Below are 18,919 nucleotides of genomic sequence, written 5' to 3'. Positions count from 1 at the left end.
AAGACCCTAAATTCAGTTGGGATAGCCTCAGGCTCATCCGCGACCCTACTAAGCATAAGCAGTACAGAAAATGGATGGATGGGTAGGTTTTGTACGGAAATCTACTAAATTCAGTTTTTATTGATAATTTTTAAACTTTTCTCTAGACTATTGTACTGAAAGGTCTTTATCATGTTGTGATAATAAGCAATAAACATGGAATATAACTAAACTCAAACTATTTTGAGTGTACAGCAATATTAAAAGCAAAAAAAACAAAAAACAAAAAAAAAACCTCAAATGACGAGTGAAGTTTACGGCTTGAAAGGAGATATGCATCTCATAAAACAGATTATTTTAGAATAGTTTTTTCTTCTATTATTAGGGTCTACTTTACTGTGTTGTCCTGAGCAGCCATCGCAGAGACGTAAGTAAACCACCTTCTTACGTCAATAGTGGCTTCTGTTTGTTTTTGTGATCCTCCTCCTATTTTACCTCTTTCCTAACACTGGTATCTTAAGTGTGTAAATCAGAGAAAACACAAAAAGAAAAAAGGAAAAAGAAAAATGTGCAGTCTGACCTTAATGGCAGCTCTGGATTTTTTCTCTCGAAAATGTTGGTTTAATTACATCTAGTTCAACCAGCAAAGCATTTGATTTATGTTTCCTCTATATTTAAATTACTGTTGCTCGAATTAATGTGAGGAAAAGCATGAGCATGTTTAGTCAAACACATTATGATGCTGACAGCCTCTATGGTTAATATCTTACACCTTTTTTTTCAAATGTTAAGTGTGGGTTGCATTGCCATCGCTAGTACCTTAGCAATAGTGTTTGGCGCCATCAATTATTTCTCATGCCTTTCAACCATCAAGATTGTACTATAGCTTCTTGACAGATCCTCAGAGAAAAAGTGTCCCTGCAGGCCCTGCTGATAGTCCACTTTGAATAAAGTAAAGTGGAGACAGCAAGGTTATTGAAGAGCAGAACAGAGCTTGTAGGACTCACACACCCCCATACACACAAAACGTACAGTTAACTTCTTTTCCAAACTCAATCCCATCATCTTTATTACCATCTGTCTAAGCAGTGACGGGCCACGCTCTGCCGTACGCAGAAACATCCATTTCAGTGATTTCAACGTCAATTATCAATCCCACCGAAGCTTGTGTGTATCCACATCATGCTTAGATATGTGCTGCATAATGCATACTGATGCACATGCAGATGCACTGCCTGACTGAGACAAGCCATCAGAAATTGTCAAATCTAAAATATAAGAATGCATTAAGGAGAGCTGCGTCAGTAATGCAGTGTCATTCGTTATTTCTTTTGTCCTAAATAATGGAAGGTCAGAGAATTTGACTTGCGCAACACAAATGGAAGCGGCGCTTCTGAGTTCAAATGAACTGACAAGTAGCAGCAGTCAAGAGAAGACAGCAGTATGATAGAAGACTTAAATCTCCACCAATCAACCTCTTTGTCCTCTGCAAATGCGTCAATCATTTTTACTTTAGGACGTGAGCTTTGTGAGCCATTTGTAATAAATGTTTCAAATAAAGATTGGTCTTATATCTATACGTGCATATTGAGGTCCTGATCAAAGCCGAGGGAGTCTGCTTTGTAAAGCTACCCATAATGTCAAGTCGTTTCATGTATTCCAGTCACCGTTCAGTTTGCCTCCTCTTCAGAATTTCCTCAAAATGATTCACATCTTAAAATAAATTTGTAGTAAAAAGAGCAGGAAGGAAATTAGCAGATAACAGTTTCTTATTCTAGTTCTTTTAAGATGGAAAAAAAAAAACTTTAGTCAGAGTAAAACTGATGGTTCGACAAGTAAGCGAAACGGGGTTGAATGGATATAAAAAATGGCAAACCATAAAAAGTTGTATACTTTGGAAACGAGACAAAATTCCAAAGTTGCACAAAAAAACAGGACATTTGAATCACCATTCACTTCAACTGAGTATTGAAAAGGTTTAACACCACCACGTATACTGCTTCCCCCCCCCCACACATTTTTGTGATACTACCAGTGATGAAAAAAAAAAAAAGGGGGGGGGGGGGGTGGATGATCTCCATAAACCTGAAAATTACAACTACTGCAACATGGAGTTAGCATAGCGACAAGAGTGGTACATGATTCTCAGTCCTGAATGAATCAACAACAAGTTGACAACAATAAGGAAGCAGAGGCAACTGCCCATTTTTGATGGAAATGGAGACCTATGCCTGTCTCCAGCACACCCACAAACAGCTTTCACTAGTAAAGTAACAAGATTTCCCAAAATTGATTGTCTGTCCACATGCTGCGTCTTGTTTGAATGGCCACTTCAACCAGAGTACGACACACCAACAATTTAGAAAAAAAAAAAAAAAACAGTTTCTTATGGGGGGGGGGGGGGAATGCCTTTTGGTCATAACGCAAATGGAATGTTATTCATGAGAAGAGTAATGTGGGCAGTAGTTTAGAAAAGTTATTTACTTTAGTAATTGATTTTTTTCCCTGCATTTATAAGTTATGGAGGATTTTAGAGGAGTTTGAAGTGCTCGAAAATTCCACAAAGATGAGGCCACTTGTCACTTTGCTACTTGTACAGTTAAAGATTTTATGATGGCGACATTTTGACCTTGGAACATGTTAATTTGATTGACAATTCTAAGGTTGACCGGAAAGTCGAAGTGGATTGTGTTCAACTCTAGAGGTTCTGCTGTTATTCATTTTTAATGGATTAATCCTCAGCAAGTGAATCTGAATAACACTGGAATATGAAATCAAGCATTACCACTTTTCGGTCATGATCCTTTCGTTTTGCTTTTCTATTTTACAAGTAGTGGCAGGTAGTCTTTCATTGCTATGCACCCAGTATGCCATCCGTAAAACTAGTAAATAAAACACACAATAAATGTAAAGGCATACTATCCAGTACTGCTTGCACAGCTAAAATTGAAGCACTGCAGTCAGTGCCACATTTAAGCTACATGCATAATTTAAGGGCGCTTTCCTCGCATGCACTCATTAGTTGTAGATTGGTTTTGTATTTATGCATTTCTGACCAATTTGATGGGATTCCTGCAAAAACAAACAAGCAAAAAAAAAAAAAATAGCATTACAGTTTTGCATTGATTTTGGATCAAAATGGCTCAGATATTTGTTAAAAATGGCTTTTGACTATTTTCAGCAGCTGATTAATATGAGCAGGAGTATATTAATAGCAGCACAAAGGTTTCAATGCGATGAACCAAAAATAAATTGGAGTGCCCTTGTTGTTGTTGTGACCCCAGTTCAACGTCGTCTTACATGCGTTTCGAATCATTTTTGGAACACAGCGGTGATCACTGGTAAAAGAGAATATCAAGCTCTGACTACACTAAACTGTTGTTTGCAAGATCAAATCGTTCTGTCTCTTAATTTTTGGGGAAAAATCTTGATGGCTGTAAAAATAATAGCTACAGTGAATATAAAAAGTTTACACACCCCTGTTCAAATGTCAGGTTTATGTGATGTAAAAGAGAACAAGATCATTCATTTTTCCACCATTAATGTGGCCTATAACCTGTACAACTGAATTGGAAAAATATATATATTTTCAATAGGAAAAGTACAAATAAACAAATGATTAATTTTGGTCTGATTTTATATCACCAAAAAAACTGACACAAACAAACTTTTTATATCCACTCTATATACTGTATAAGACCTGTGAAAGCCTCAGCTGAAAATGCTTCATTCAGAACATCTTGTTTAGCCTGTAAATTCCATTGTGTGAAAAATGGAACCGTAATATTGATTCCTTATAATCACCATGTGTGAAGACCTGACCCTTGGACCCTTGCTGCTCCATTTCTATGCAATACTTCCGAGCTGGAGGATTGAGCCAAAGGGCGGCCAAATAATAAGACCTGCAGTGAAATCCTTGACACACGCACACTGCACAGTATGCTTGTGTAATTGGGGAGGGGATTGGGGACGGGATTGTGGATAGTGCACTATTGATTTTTGTTATTTTCTCCATACTCTGCAGAATCAGAACCACTGGGACCAGTGCAAACAATGTCAGTAAAGACTATGAGGGTCATGGGAAGGTCATTTCGTCACATACTATACAACATAGGAGAGCTATTATTGTAACACTTACTCCGTCATTTTCTGAACTATTAAAATGTTACTAAACTATAGCTCTATTAAGGGAATGCACATGGGAAATTACATGGGCCGACAAAATGACTTTTCTTTACTTTACTTCAACTGTAGATAAATGAGGCACTTTTGAGGATATTCATGTCTGCTTTGTGCAAGTGTATCACTGTTCGCCCCTGCATATTACTAAACAATATACATTAACGAATATTTGCAACCATCAGGCAATGCACTGTCCATGAGCATCTTTATGATGGAACAAATTTGTCACAGCGTTAAAGAAACAATATTTTTTTTTGTAATGTGGAGCTTTATTATCCAATTTTACTTCACTGTCCTACCAAAGTCCAAGACTCCACCGGTTTAAAATGTTGCTTATTTACAGTCAATCTGCAGCAGATCCTGAGGGACCTAGTTACCGACAGATGGTCAACAAGAGGACGAGGATGTGCAAGTGTTTTCGCTTACCAGGTCCCGAGGCTGGGGGACTACATCTGTGGGAATCTACTGTGAGTGCGTCATGCTCCCTTGGATAAACAAATGAAATTTTGCAATGTATTTTTAGAAATAAGATAATTCTGATCTCCCTTGGTAAAACATGGCTATACACTTAGCCTATACCATACAGTATGGGTTGACAGGTTACTTATTTCCCTAGAAAGTCAAGTAAATGTATAATTCAGGTATTACACCAAACCAGTAACTGAATCATTATCATTTTGTGCAGTGTTCTGTTTTTGAATTCTGGGATGGAATTTTTTTTACTTTAAAAATCTGATTCGATTAATTGAAAAAAATAATTGACAGATTAATCAATTATTAAAATAATCTTTAGTTGTAGCCCTAGTAAACATAATGGCAGTGTCCTATACACAGCATGCGTGAGCTTGGAAAACCACAGCGTACGTCGCGTCACCGTTCTCATCGGGTCGTCAGTTATGTTGATCACCTCTCATATTTTCAATTAATTGTACATTCCAAAATGGTAACATTTCGTCTTTGGCAATACTCTATCGTGAATAAGTCATGCTAGCAATGTAGCAGCCTTAGCGTGCTACGCACGGTAATGCTGCACGTTCGCGGTTGACCGAGGGGCAGTCTGAGGCACCGGGCCCTTCCTTTAGGCTAATTCCAGCAGGCCATTGGCACACTCGTGGTCGACCAAGGTGCACTCTGAGGCAGCCAGCTTTACGCACTGCACCGGTCCCTTCCTGGATACTTGTGCAGAAAAGCAAGGTGGTGGGGAGTGAAGTGAGGCTACATCCAAATCTTGCTAGCAGTTTGAAAACTGCATACGCTACCTTTAACCTCATATGTTTTATTTGGTGCAGATGACGTCAACCGAGCTTCTTATGTTACAGTGTACATTTTTTTTTTAAAGAAACGTTTATATGTTATCTCTGCTAAAGCAGATGTTGAGGATTGAATGCCATAAGCTGTCCCCAGGGAAAATGAACAAAACAAAAAAAGTTAATAATGTCTTCAGATTCCGGTGGGCACTGCATCCACTGGGCTGTAGAAGGAATGAGTCATCGTGGATGGCACAAAGGTTTGTTTTGTTTTTTTAATGGAGGAAAAACAGTCAACAAATAATAATTGGATGCAAACAACAACCTTAGCCAGCGTTCCTTTTCTCCAGTGAAGGGCAGCATTAAGAAGGGAACACTACTGCAAGAGAAGAGGCTTGCTGACACAAATTATAGTGAAGTTGTTCCCACTGCAGTACCATAGTATTTATTCACTAGGGAAACTAAATATAAACAACTAAACTGAAATCTATCAGGCTGACTCTTAATCTTAACAGTTTCTTACCAAGATATTATGGCTGAAGCCCCCCTAAAATAGCCTTAGTGCCACCACTGGACTACAGTGTCAGTTTTGAAGCCCCATCTGCAAATATCTGTTCTGTATTATATTTCAAACCACCTCACATTCATCTGATTGCATATTTAACAAATACAATTTAATAGATTAATTCAAACTCATCTAAACACTAGAAAAATAGCATTTGTTGCCTGTCCTGGCTTCCTAAAATTAGACGTTACTCCTTATCCAAACTATACTTTCTTTAAGTGTATTTTCTTTTAAAAAAAACAATAAATTTTGTTTAAAATCTAATTTGGGTTTTCGTTCAGTCCTGTTACCCTAACACAGGGATTACTCTCTGAAAAATGTCACATGGTCCACAGGAAGTTGCATCATTTAGATTCTCTGAAGCCCATATTTGATGATACTTCAGCTATGAGTGGGGGTTTTAAAATCTCAGCACAGTCCTGATAAATTATTTTTTGTTATATGGTTTGAACCAAAAGATATACTATGGTCTTCATTTCATATAAAAGCCCTAAGGGGGCATAAGTCAATTCAAACATTTTGAAGACAATGAGTGACAGAACTCACTGCCAGTATGACCAATCCAGGTGTCACTCAAGCACCAAATCCCTCTTCATTGACGTGTTCAGCTATGACAATAAGAAAAGGGACTGCCTGAAAGTCAGTGACCTGAATAAAGCAGTTAATTCCTAAACCCCCTCTTTATCTACACAATTTTCTTTAGTTTGTCCGCTTAAGCCCCACACACCTTGGTTAAAAGGACCCCATCCCTGGCGCACTTGTACTTGAATGGTTTAAAATTGCCTCTTGCATTGCTATTCACCAAAACCCTTGAGGGTGGTACAGTGGGGCGAGTGGTTAGCACATCCACCTGCAGTTCTGAGGCTGGGGGTTCGAATCTGGGCTCCACTCTTCCTGTGTGGGGTTTTGCTTTGCTTCTTTGCTTTTCGCCCTTGCTTGCTTTGATTTTCTCTGGGCATGTTGGCTTCTTGCCCATGCCAATAACATGCATCAGTGAAGACTAAATTTTCCTTAGGTGGGAATGTGAATGCGACTGGCCATGTGGCTTTTTATTGGCTGGCGACCAGTCCATGGTGTACACCCAGCCTCTCGCCAGAAATCAGCTGGGATAGGCTATGAGGATAATTGCCACAGAAAATGGATGAACTCAGACACAAACTCAGTTCATTTGCTTGCCTATCTCACCAAACATCTGCAAATTTGTTTGGAATAATTTAGCAGGCTTTACAGAAAGAGCATGTTTTTTTTTTATTGATTAATGTATGTACATATTGCCAATAAACTAAAAAAACAACAACAATATACCGTTATATCATACGATGGACGTTTTATATACGATACTATATCCCACAACTCTAATGTACCATCATACGAAGTGCCTCTAATTTGTCAGCGAGCTAATCTAGAATCAAGAAGTTAATGAGTGTTGTGGACTTTTTTCACACCCTAACGACATTTGAACAAGCCACCGTAAAAAGTGTGCAACACCTGCAACATACAGGACAAACCTAAATCTAATACTTCCAAGTGACAAGATACTTTACTGGATCACATCGAAGACAGCACTCAAATTGCATTATGGCAGCATCTTAAAGCTTTTAAAAGCGCTTTTAATGTGAATTTCACTTGATTGATTAGATCGCCTGTGACACGAAACAATTAGTCCCACATCTAAAAAGAACTAACTTAAATTATAATCACAATCGGCAACATGATCTTTATTTAGAGCGACAGGGTAAAGTTTAAATGGGATCAATCAAATGCAGATGTGACATTTAACACCAACAGTAGAATCCCAGATGCCTGGAGACGAAAGTCATGTTTGAACGTGCAAAGTCCGTAGAGCCTCTGGTGGGATACGTTTGCTCGCAGGCTTGTGATGCAAAATTCTCCATAAAAGAGTGAACACTAATTTGGTTTTGTGGCTTGAAATTTGATTACATTTAGTTCCAAGTAATCCAGAAAAACAAAAAACAACAGCAAAATAAAAAGGCTATTCATAAGTGGTTAGAAACACAGTATACTCAGCTAGGGATGGCCATAATAAATGAAGCTAAACAACTGATTGTTAAGAATTTGTGTGTTGATTAATTATGCTCACGTTAGTGTGGGCATTATATCGCCCAGCATCAACTCTGCCTCAGTGTCTTTGTCCAAAGTACAAAACCCCGTGACCTTCTCTGACCTTTCTGAATTTACATCATAGCCAAACGTCTGCATGTTTCATAAGCCCCGAGGACAAGCAGATGTGCTCTGGATTGCACCATTCTGGTCTGCCATAGTGGCAAGCCTAAGACCAAAATGCAAGAGGCAGCACTTTGTGATGCTTCATGAGCATGTTGCCATGTCTGTCGGTTGCTAAAAATAAGGAGAGTATTGAGGAACAAAGGTAAACTTGCTTTATATTCAGCACGGAAGCTCAGTGCTGGCAATCAACTTTTAGTGCCCTCGAGCAAACAAATGTTCCATAGTCTGCCTTCCTCAAACCTTTAGATCTCTGTGAATGTCAGCAATATTATCTTCCCACTCCAGTCCACATTACAGGTCTGAAGGCCCGGCCACCGTGTACCAATCAAATCTCAAGACACTGCCGCATCTGTGATGAAGCTTACCACTTGAGGGGTAAGGCACAGAAGAAAAGACTCTGGGGCTGATCGATGGGCTGACTAGGCAAATATCAGGCCTGACCACAGGGCGGCAAAACAATGCGTCTGAAAGCGAGAAATCATCCTGCCGTGGCAAGCCAGATCTGCTAAATGCTGATGAGCTGCTTTGAAAAGGTCTCACCATTTGGGATATTCAACGCGTCAGACATCAACTGCATGCTTTATTCAAGAGAAACTAGCTCAGAACGGACCGTGTTATTCATCTGGTTCTGCTAAATGTGACCCACATCCTAGTTAAAAGGACGATCTGCAGCTCTCGGAGAAGACCGTTGATATATTAGCTCTTCTGCATGCCAAGCGCAATAGTTTGGTTTTGGGAATAGTGACAGCCTACAGTGACTATAAAGGCCTACACACCCCTGTTCCAATGCCAGGTTTTTGTGATATAAAAACAATAGACCAAGATCAAACATTTCAAACTCCATCATTAATGGGATCTATAACATGTACAAGTCGATTTTTTTTTTTTTTTAATCTTTCAAAGAGGAACATCAAAACCAAACTGAGTTGCACAAGAGTGCACATCCTCTAATAATTGTGGTCCACCATTGAATGTTATGTCCAGTGGAGGAATACCTTGCAAATACAATCAATGTTATAAGTCACAAACACAATCTCTGGGTCACAGGTGGATAAGATGGACTTAAATAATTTTTTTTTTTTTTTAATAAATAAATAAATAAATAAAAGACAGCTGAGCTACGTGACTGAAAGCAAAGATCACATTGTGATGTAATTAGGTGAAGAAGAAGACCGATGGCCAGTTTGATGACCGGTTGTGTACGTTGACCTCTTAGACAGTCTAAGTGCCACTGGAGGGCAGCCAGCTTTACACAGCATCCAAACAGATGGCGGAGGCAGCCAGACTGCACCCAAGCCAACATTCCTCCGACACAAGCAGTGCTACTGAAGACAACGTGTGGTGCTGCCACCTGTTCTGAGCACACTGCATAATTAAACAATAGCCACACAAGTCAGCACAACCCAATGACTCATTTACACGGGATCCCTTAAGGAGCACCTACAGTAGTAAGGCCCTTCATCATAGGGTGATAAAAAGATTGTTCACTTTCTTTTCTCTCTTTTGCCCTCCAGTTGACTACACACATACGGTACAATAAATAAGTTTAATGCATTACCAAAATAAGACCTTCACAACTCCTGAGCAAGTTTAGAGTTATGAGTGTGATTTGCATCGTATGACGACCAAGCAAAAACAAAATGGTGACCAAAGCAATCAGCAGTGGCGTGAAACCAGTGCCTTCAACATTTTAAAATTTACATTTACGGTAAATTTGGATTCTGTGTAATTCCGAACCACAGGATATAGACAAAAATAAGGTCTTTTGTCAATTTTCAGATGTTTTACTGCTCAAAAATGTGTGGTGACAGGTACTCTGTGTATTTCTCCTGTTTACTGAATTGACATCAAAGTATTTAAATCAATATTATCGAATCACAACCTAAACTAAACTTTGGCAAACTCAAGTTTGCCAATGTTGCCAATGAATAATTTTGGGCTTAACAGAATGTGTTGTGTTTTTGGGCCTTTTTCCAACCTCACAGTCATATTTGGCATATCATGAGCAGGCCTGAGGTTCCAGCAATATTTCTGAGGCGGTAGAAGGCAGATTGTGTTACGGATGGGTGCAAAATACCTTGATGTAGCTTTCTAGCCGTGGATAGACTCTTTTTATTCCAAGGAGGATAGACAAAATGGTCCTGTGGGGGAAGGAGGTAGTGACTACGTGTGTGACTTCAGGAAAGGAGAAAACATGAAAGCCAGACGTCTCGTAGCGCTTCAGAAGCTCCTTGTCGGCCTTGTCCTCCCCTTCGCTCACTATACTGCCGACAGCACAGCGGCACTGAGGTCCAGGCACCTTTGAATTAAATAAACACAGCCGGATAAGGAGGATCATTAAAACAGAACGTGCACAGACAGCATGTATTTTGAGAAGGGTTGCTTTGCTGACAACATAAATATTTTCTGGATCGTCAGCCAGGTGACACATTTTTAGAGAAAATATGCTCATTAATTAGAGCTCTAATTGTAGTATTTGGAATTCGGAGCGTTCGGAGCACCCTAGTGCCAATTACGTCGAGGGAAAAAAAGATCCTCTAAACAAATGAACCCTCTTGGGACATCCAAGTATGCTGAGTGCCACTAGAAGTACACAATAAATAAACTACAGTGATTTGTCCAAGAACCTATCACATTGATGTTCTTCACACCCTGCCATAATGCAAATTTTCTTCTTGCTCTTGACAATATTTTGCCTTTTACTGTAAATTAATATCTGCTCCAAATATTGGTTATCACCCTCTTTGACTACTTATAATAGGGATCGTTATCAGACCTGAAAAAAAAAACACTTATGGGTTGATCTCCATTTTGAATCACGTTTTTTAAGCTTCCGAAAATACAGTTCATTTAAATAATGTGTGACTCGTGCCTTTTAGTGGAAGCATCAAAACTAAAAGTATGGACAAGGAGCTGTAAGCATTTAAGGCACTATCAGAAGCAATCTCAACATAACATCTACAGTGACAGACAATGTATTATTCCACAGTCCCAAACCACACAAAATCGTCACATTACAGTGAAACAATCTCCCGCCCCCAACCCTAATATATCATGTTTGACAGGTAACAGTCGCAGTGATTTGTCAGAGGGTTACAAATTACATATTTCTAAAATGTATTCACAGTCAAAATTATTTACTCTGTCAACAAGGTTCCCAGAGGTGAGAGACAGCATTTCAAGGGGTGCGAAAACTTGGATTCTGCAATTTTATATACCTTTAAGGACATTTTTGTACATCAGAATTCATCAAAGTCTCAAATAGTGCTGTTCACTGTTACTACTACTGCCACCAAGGGGAAAAAAAGACATTTGTAGTGCACGTGGCAGAAGAGTGTTGCCAGATTGATCTTAAAGTATATATATCAGGCAAAACGTATTACTTGCTATTTATTTATTTTATCTATTATTGAAAGTGTCTTTCACTATGTGCATCATTTAGGTTGATACGCCTAGTATGGTAAGAAACCTAAACGTCCATAGTGAGAATAAAATCAAGGAATTTAAGCCTTTGCATGAATTTTGGCCAAAAGACACTGCCAACGTTGGCCAATGAAGAGGTCAACTACAGGTCACTGCCACATAGGGGGAGACATTTCGTCTTTAGCACATCTTTCATCTCACCAAGGGAGAGTTCATAGGGTGAATTTTATTTTTCACGCTTTTACTTTTCATGCCAATCCAAAAATGTGTTTAAATAAAAAGGGTTTCTAAAACTTTGTGTAAATTCACCTACTTTAGCTTCAAATCACATACCTTTGAAGCGTGTGTGTGGGGGGGATTCACTGCATCGCATTGAAAGTGAGTAATTATGAAAAACTAATTGACTGTCGATCAATACAGGGTGTACCATGCCTCTCTCCCAAAAGTAAGCTGGGACAGTTTCCAACTTCCCTCTGACCCTGAACAGGATAAAGGACAGAAAATGGATAGATGGACGTTTCAAATACAATAGTGACCCTTGTTCTGCACACACAACAATTCCGTGGCGGACAAATGAATATTGGGATAGGATTAAAATGTTTTATGATTTAGGTTGAGATTTGCCAGTGAGGCAATTGCAGGAGAAAGGCAAACTATTCACTGGCATATAAAGTAGTTTCACATGGACTTTCTGTCAGAGACAGTATTAGCGAGATTGTCGACCATTTCAGCAGCCTCCACAAAGGATAGCACCTGCGCTAATTCACATCTCCATCATGTTATGACCTCAGCGTGGCTTGTTGAAACGTTCAAACTTGTCATCTTACCAACAGTGATTTTAATGAAGAAAATGTATGACAAAATACTGGCACCGATCGCTTATGGGAACATGGATGGGATGTAAACATCTTCTTAGAGGATGAAGTAAACCGCATGGCAGAGAAGAGGCCACATTAGGTCAGGGAAACACCGCTTGAAACTGAAGAGCTATAAGGGAGAAGGAATTCATGAGTGGGGCCCAGAATATGTGATCGCTTTTTGAAGAAACAAAAACAGCCTCTCCAGCCCTGTATCCATGGCAACCATCACAAGACCAACTTAAGTCCTTGTTGAGGTCTTCAGTTTCCACAGAGGAAATAACTAACGGTGGCAAACGTGAGAAAGGGGTATGGGGAAAAACAAGTCAGCAGATGAGAGTAGTTATTCAGACACTTCTCCTCTGTCAGCTGCACCTTTTGAAAATTCTTCTCACCGCAAACATCAATGGCCAGCGTCTCCCCAGTTAGACACCAAATAGGAGTCCTCCTATTTGAGAGCACTCTCTGGGGTTCCTGTCTAGGACTGAAAGCTTCCAGCAGCTTGGACACTAATGAGCTGAGATCATTACACCAATTATTTGAACTTAAATCAGGACTTGGCTGAGACGGTACAGTGCCAGCACCCAATGCTATCCTAATTGTCTGCTTTTGAAAAAAGGATTTAAGACTGCGCAAGGAAGATTCTATGTCTGAGCCATTTGAAAGGTGCCGCAACTTGTAAAAGACAGCTCAGATCATAGTGGGCAACAAATACGTGACCGACTATCACAATTGTAGTTACACGCTACAATAATAAAGGCGATTATATTCTTAAACTGACTCTTGCCACAAAATTCCCACTTGCTTGTGTTGCCTCTTTTAAAAGTAAGACAAGGAAGGGCAAGAGCAAGTCGGAGAGACACCCACTTAATTTCGGGTATAGTGCAAGTCTAGTTTGGGTAGGGGTTCGGGTATACAGTGGTGCATTGAGATTCATTGTATTGCTTGCATTCAATCCTTCACCGAGCTCTTAACTCAAAAAACGTATCTCAAAACACCTTTTCCCCATTGAAATTAATGGTAATGCCATTAATTTGTTCCAGCCTCCTCCTCAAAAGTTGTTTCATGTTTTTTTAATGAGAAAATAGCACTCTATGCTACATACAGTTATTATTAACTATAATTAAAAAGAATTAAACAGCTCTTGTCACACTTTCCAATGCCTTGGCCACCTGGGGCCAGTTTAAGATATACATACTGTAATGGAGGCTCAGCTCCTCTTTTGGCTTCTCGGTATGGTCGTAATATTAGTCATTCTTCACAGAGGATAAGTAATATATGCCTGTGAGCTGTTATAGCGTCTGCAAGTGTTGCTGCACCATTTGTGTTCATAAATCTGCTGCTTAAAGGTTAACAACACCGCCACCTAGATGCAAATTGTTCACCTGTGTGCCTACGCTGTTTCCCATTGGAAGCGAGCAGAGGCTATGTGGTTGTTTTACATACAAAACGTAAAGTTTGACAGTGGCAACAAGCAGATTGAAGACTCTTTTTGAAGAATATTTACAAATTACATCCACCACCAAACTCCTGCTTGCTGTGATCTAACAGTTGCCATTTACCATTTCAAGGTAAGGTGTTTCTACTTTCTACATTTGTAGTTTGGTTTGGATTAAGCCTATTGGAAATAGAAGTACATCTGGTGGACTCACAGGTGGGAAAACAGCACCACATGAGTTGGAAGACTGCAGAGCGTGTGTAAGATTAGGTATCAGGAGCGGTTCCAACAGATATTATTGCCTGCTGTGCACAGCCTCAGATACAGTATGTTTGGATAAGCTCTCATGAACAGGAGGTAGGAAAACATCTCAAACAATTCCACCCCACTAAATTGTATATGTAGTGCTCTAGTGTGGAGGTTAGCCTACTAGTTTACGACACACGCACAGTGATTAAGCACAGATGATTTGGATGCTTCCCTTGATGACCCGTTTTCGGGGCAACAGGGAGTGACAAAAAAAAAAGTAAATTGAGATTGTTTAACGGAGACCTGATATTGAGATATCAAAATCTCTTGCTTTAATTTCACAATATTCCTTAATATAACAATGGTTTCATTAGGGTCAATCTAAACAGTAGAAAAATATCCATCAATCCATTTTCTACAGTGCTTTTTCTAGGTGAGCTGGAGCCTTTCCCAGCTGACTTTGAGCGAGAAGCGGGGTACACCGTAGACTGCATGCTCGGCAGCCAGTTGCAGGGTACATTCAAAATCACACCTATGGACAATTTAGTCTTCAATGAACCTAGCATGCAAGGTTTTCGGAACGTGGGAGGAAGCCTACATACCCGTGGAAAACCCATGCAAGCACGGGAGATCATGCAAACTCCACACAGCAAGGCCAGAGTCGAGATTTAAACCCGAAACCTCAAAGAAAAAACAATGATTGAGGGTCAGAAATATTGATTGTCTCTCCCTCGAGATGTTAAATTATGCTGCGGTTTAGCTACACGTCCAAGCGGCCCAAACAGCAGCATGTATTTGGTTAGAATCTACATCTTAACACACAATCTCCAAATGTGCTTATGCAACCCTTAAATAAAAGTACAATGAGTCAACAGTCTCAAACTGCTAATTAAACGTTATGTAATTCATAATATTCCTCGATGGACTATGTATTTATCATATACATTTATGTCATGCACTAATTCCAATGTATTGCATCGTGTTTATCTAATTATTGAACATCCTGTAAATTGAAATTATTACTGTACCCTTCTGCTACTGTGTTGTTTAGATAAATGTGTTGTCGCCATCTAGCGACCAACCCCATGTATTGCTAGACTTTTAATCACTTCAATCCAGCACTTTGAGGTGAAGTGCTTCAAACGAAAATCATGATATAAATATCCCTCGTCTTCATAATTATGAGTGTTTTGCTTACCTGTTTGGGATCATCGTAGAATATTCCGATGCAAGAAAGCTCTGGTCCGATAGTGTTGGCCTCTTTAAACAGATCAAAGCATTTTTTATACGGTCCTTCTTTAAACTTATAGACGAACGTCACCTTTTTTATAGGAGGAGAGCCGGTTAATATGATAATATCTGACAAGAGTCCGGAGTACAAAAAGTAACCTGCTAGTAGCGAAAGAGTGACGAACAAGCTAACAGCCACACACAGACTCATCCACTCAGACATAACAATGACAAGCGGGATAACGTTTTAAAAACTTTTGTATATTCGCAACTGTTAAAACAGAGTTGGAGAAAGCCACAACTGAATAGACGCAGGAATTTTCACTCATCCTCTGTATACAGAACTTTTGATGTTTAGCGATCATCAAACCACCTGGGTCGCACGATGAATGGAACTTCCTGGAATCTACCATTTGAGCCAATAAATGGGGGTTGGGGGGTTAATCGTTTTAAACGCGGCCATTGTTGACGGCGTCGCCAAAACCAACCACACTTTTTCAAATGAATTATTATTTTTTTTACTTTTGTAACGTTTAATATTAAAAATCGCTTTCCTGGTGCAACACAGTCGACAAGTACGAACGAGGTACACTGTGACTGGCTGCTGCTTTTCCTTCAGGTTCATATAAACATTAAGAGGGCTGGATTGTTGACATTAACTGGACCCGCTTGACGTAAGTAAAATAAAACCCCCCTTTAATTTATGTATTTTTTAAAATGAAAAAAATTGTAACAAACTCCACTTGCTGAATAAGAATGGCTGCGAGACGGTTTTATGACCTGACAGCGAAGTTACTGAGTGGAGAAATCTTGAATTTCTCCTCACTGAAAGGGAAGGTGGTCCTCGTTGAGAATGTGGCGTCACTTTGAGGAACGACAACAAGGGATTACACCCAGATGAACGACCTTCACTGCCGCTATTCCGCTCAAGGCCTCGCAGTTCTGGGTGTACCCTGCAATCAGTTTGGACATCAGGTAGGAAGGAAGAAGTCAAACTCTTCTGTCTGATGTGTCATTAATGATGACGATCAATGTTTTTTTTAGGCACGTTTCATCACTGGGGTGGCTGTCAGGGCCAGCAAAGACCTTCTGTGGTGGTTTAAACACTGTCAGGGTCAAACATTACTACAAAGTGTCCTCATCAGTATCACTCAGTCATCATGAAAAAGGAGCAGAATAATGAAAACTCTTATTGTTAGTTTCCAAACATTTGTGCACATACCAGTACAATGATAAGCCATTTAAAACACATTCACTGCCATTGACGGCTTTAGAAGTCAAATATCCATGTTAACTGGGAAGGCTGGCAGTGATTGAGTTTTAAATGTGTTTCCTTTATTTTATGCCTTATTTTTTCATTAGATGAACGCAATATTGGCATCTCCCACACACTGCTCTGCTGACTACAGTTTGTGTAATAAGTGTTGATACTAAATCATTTTTACATGGTTTTTATTTTCCATTGTTATTTGATAAAATGAGTTATTTTGATAATGTATATTCTACTTTCATGATCATAATTAACATTTACTTCGCATCTTGCCCAAAGTCCACTGGGAGAGGTTCCCGCTTATATTCGGCCCTAACAAAGTACAAGCACTGTACGAAATGAATGGGATTTGAGATGAATGGACTTCATAACTTGCACTGTATGTTCTTTTAAGAATTTTAGGAAGCTGTTTTTTTTTTTTATTTCTGTACCTTGTTTTCAAATGTATATTGCTTTGGTTCTAAATTATTTAAATTGTGTAAAGCACATTGAGTTAGCTTGTGTATGAACTGCAATACTATATAAATAAAGCTGCTTTGACTTCCCTTGCCCGAACCTTAAAATTGATACTCTTTAAAGTTTAACAATGATAATTTTAATTTAATTTCATTTTAATACAAGTAATGGTTTTCAGACACCCAAACACGCTTTAGACACATTTGTGACATGAGTGCATTGCATTTAATGTTGTTTTGTTTTAAATCATAGGAAAACTGCAAAAATTAAGAGATCCTGAGGTCACTTAAGCATGTCCGTCCAGGGAATGGCTTTGAACCGAAGTTCCAGCGTCTGGAGAAAGTGGAAGTGAATGGAAAGAATACCCACCCCTTGTTTGTCTTTTTGAAAGAAAAGCTTCCGTTCCCTTCTGATGATATCATGGCTCTCATGACAGATCCAAAGTTGATCATTTGGAGTCCTGTCGGTCGCAGTGATGTGTCCTGGAACTTTGAGAAGTTTCTGGTTGGTCCAGGTGGGCAACCTTATAAGCGCTACAGCAGGAAGTTTCCCACCATTGACATATAAACAGATATTAAAGAGCTGCTTAAGCATGTTAAGTAAAGTGCACTCCAATTGGCTTGCTGTGAGTTATCAAGTTTTACCAGTTTAGTAATAAGTTTCATAGTAAGTAGTCACACTTTTATATTTGTTTCTTTTATGTGCTCCATCGGCAGTTTAATCCACAACCTCCTTAAAAATATAATGACATTAGCAATACATCATGGCTACAGTAGTCATTTTACCCAATGATGATGCACCTTGAAACCGTTTTTGAATGGGGAGTTTCTGATGAATATGTAAAAGACTGATTTAGCCACGGCATAGGCTGATATAATAAAATTTACAATGCATACAAGTACATACAGTCATGGAAACATTTATTCGACCACCGTTGTTTCTTCAGTTTCTTGTTTGTTTAATGCCTGGTACAACTAAAGATACACTTGTTTGGACAAATATAATGATGACAACAAAAATAACTCGAGATTTTTATTTAAGAGCAGATATCTCACCATTTTCAATGGTTTTCTTGATAACCAAAATCACTAGGAATACAATGACTTGTGAACGTAAGCATGTCAAACAGGACATAAAGGCTTATGGAATAAGCTGCATTTTTATCATGTTCATTGTATTCTTCAGGTACTGTAATACACTGTTTGTGGTACCAGGTATTTAAATGAACAAAAGATTGAAAGAAAAAAAAAAAGTGGTCTAATATTTTTTTTAAATGGGTACACCTGCACAAGATGCAAAACAACCTACGGTATATAAAAGTATACCGTTACAAAGATATAATGCCCAGTTCTTAGGGACACCATCACAAATGTATTTTGAGTTGCATCCATCCATTTTTTTATTGCGCTTATCCTCACTGAGTCATGGGTGAGCTGGACATTGGGGCGAGGGGGTGGGGTATTGATTGATGAGTGGGGACCATCCTCTTGTGCCACTATGCTGCCTACCACAGTATTTTCTATAATGAATAACTTTTTTGTCTGTGTCAATGAAGTCTGTCTTTATATTAAAACATAATATGGGAAAATAATTGTGGTTAAGTCCAACGTCATTAAATCTTCGTGTTAATGTAAAGTATGACATATGCGACATCAGTAATTTCCGGTACAGAACTTGCAGAATACCACTAGTAATTAAATGCCATAATTAAATTAAATTAAACGGTACGTCTTTTTAAAACAATTTTAGGGACATAAAATGACCTGATATCTCTCA

General features: G+C 39.0%; 2 protein-coding genes across 2 annotated transcripts in view; one reads left to right on the top strand and one right to left on the bottom strand.

Moving 5' to 3' along the window:
* The window catches only part of LOC133408494 (testis-expressed protein 264), a 28,378-nt gene extending 12,548 nt beyond the window's left edge, over nucleotides 1-15,830 (bottom strand). The window contains exons 1-3 of the mRNA XM_061687486.1: nucleotides 15,791-15,830; nucleotides 15,386-15,447; nucleotides 10,298-10,519 (exon numbers count right to left, since the gene is read on the bottom strand). Coding sequence (XP_061543470.1) covers nucleotides 10,298-10,519; nucleotides 15,386-15,447; nucleotides 15,791-15,830 — 324 coding nt within the window. The remainder of the gene's footprint in view (nucleotides 1-10,297; nucleotides 10,520-15,385; nucleotides 15,448-15,790) is intronic.
* Nucleotides 15,831-15,878: 48 nt separating this feature from the next.
* gpx1a (glutathione peroxidase 1a) lies at nucleotides 15,879-18,568 on the top strand. The gene is given in 2 exon segments (XM_061689171.1): nucleotides 15,879-16,392; nucleotides 17,396-18,568. Coding segments are annotated over 2 exon segments (570 nt in total). The 5' UTR covers nucleotides 15,879-16,173; the 3' UTR covers nucleotides 17,747-18,568.
* Nucleotides 18,569-18,919: the final 351 nt, after the last annotated feature.

This window comes from Phycodurus eques, chromosome 10, assembly GCF_024500275.1.
Source record: "Phycodurus eques isolate BA_2022a chromosome 10, UOR_Pequ_1.1, whole genome shotgun sequence".
Classification (NCBI taxonomy): Eukaryota; Metazoa; Chordata; class Actinopteri; order Syngnathiformes; family Syngnathidae; genus Phycodurus; species Phycodurus eques.
Note: the sequence above shows the minus strand (reverse complement) of the source record. Positions and strands in the feature narration are given on the sequence as shown.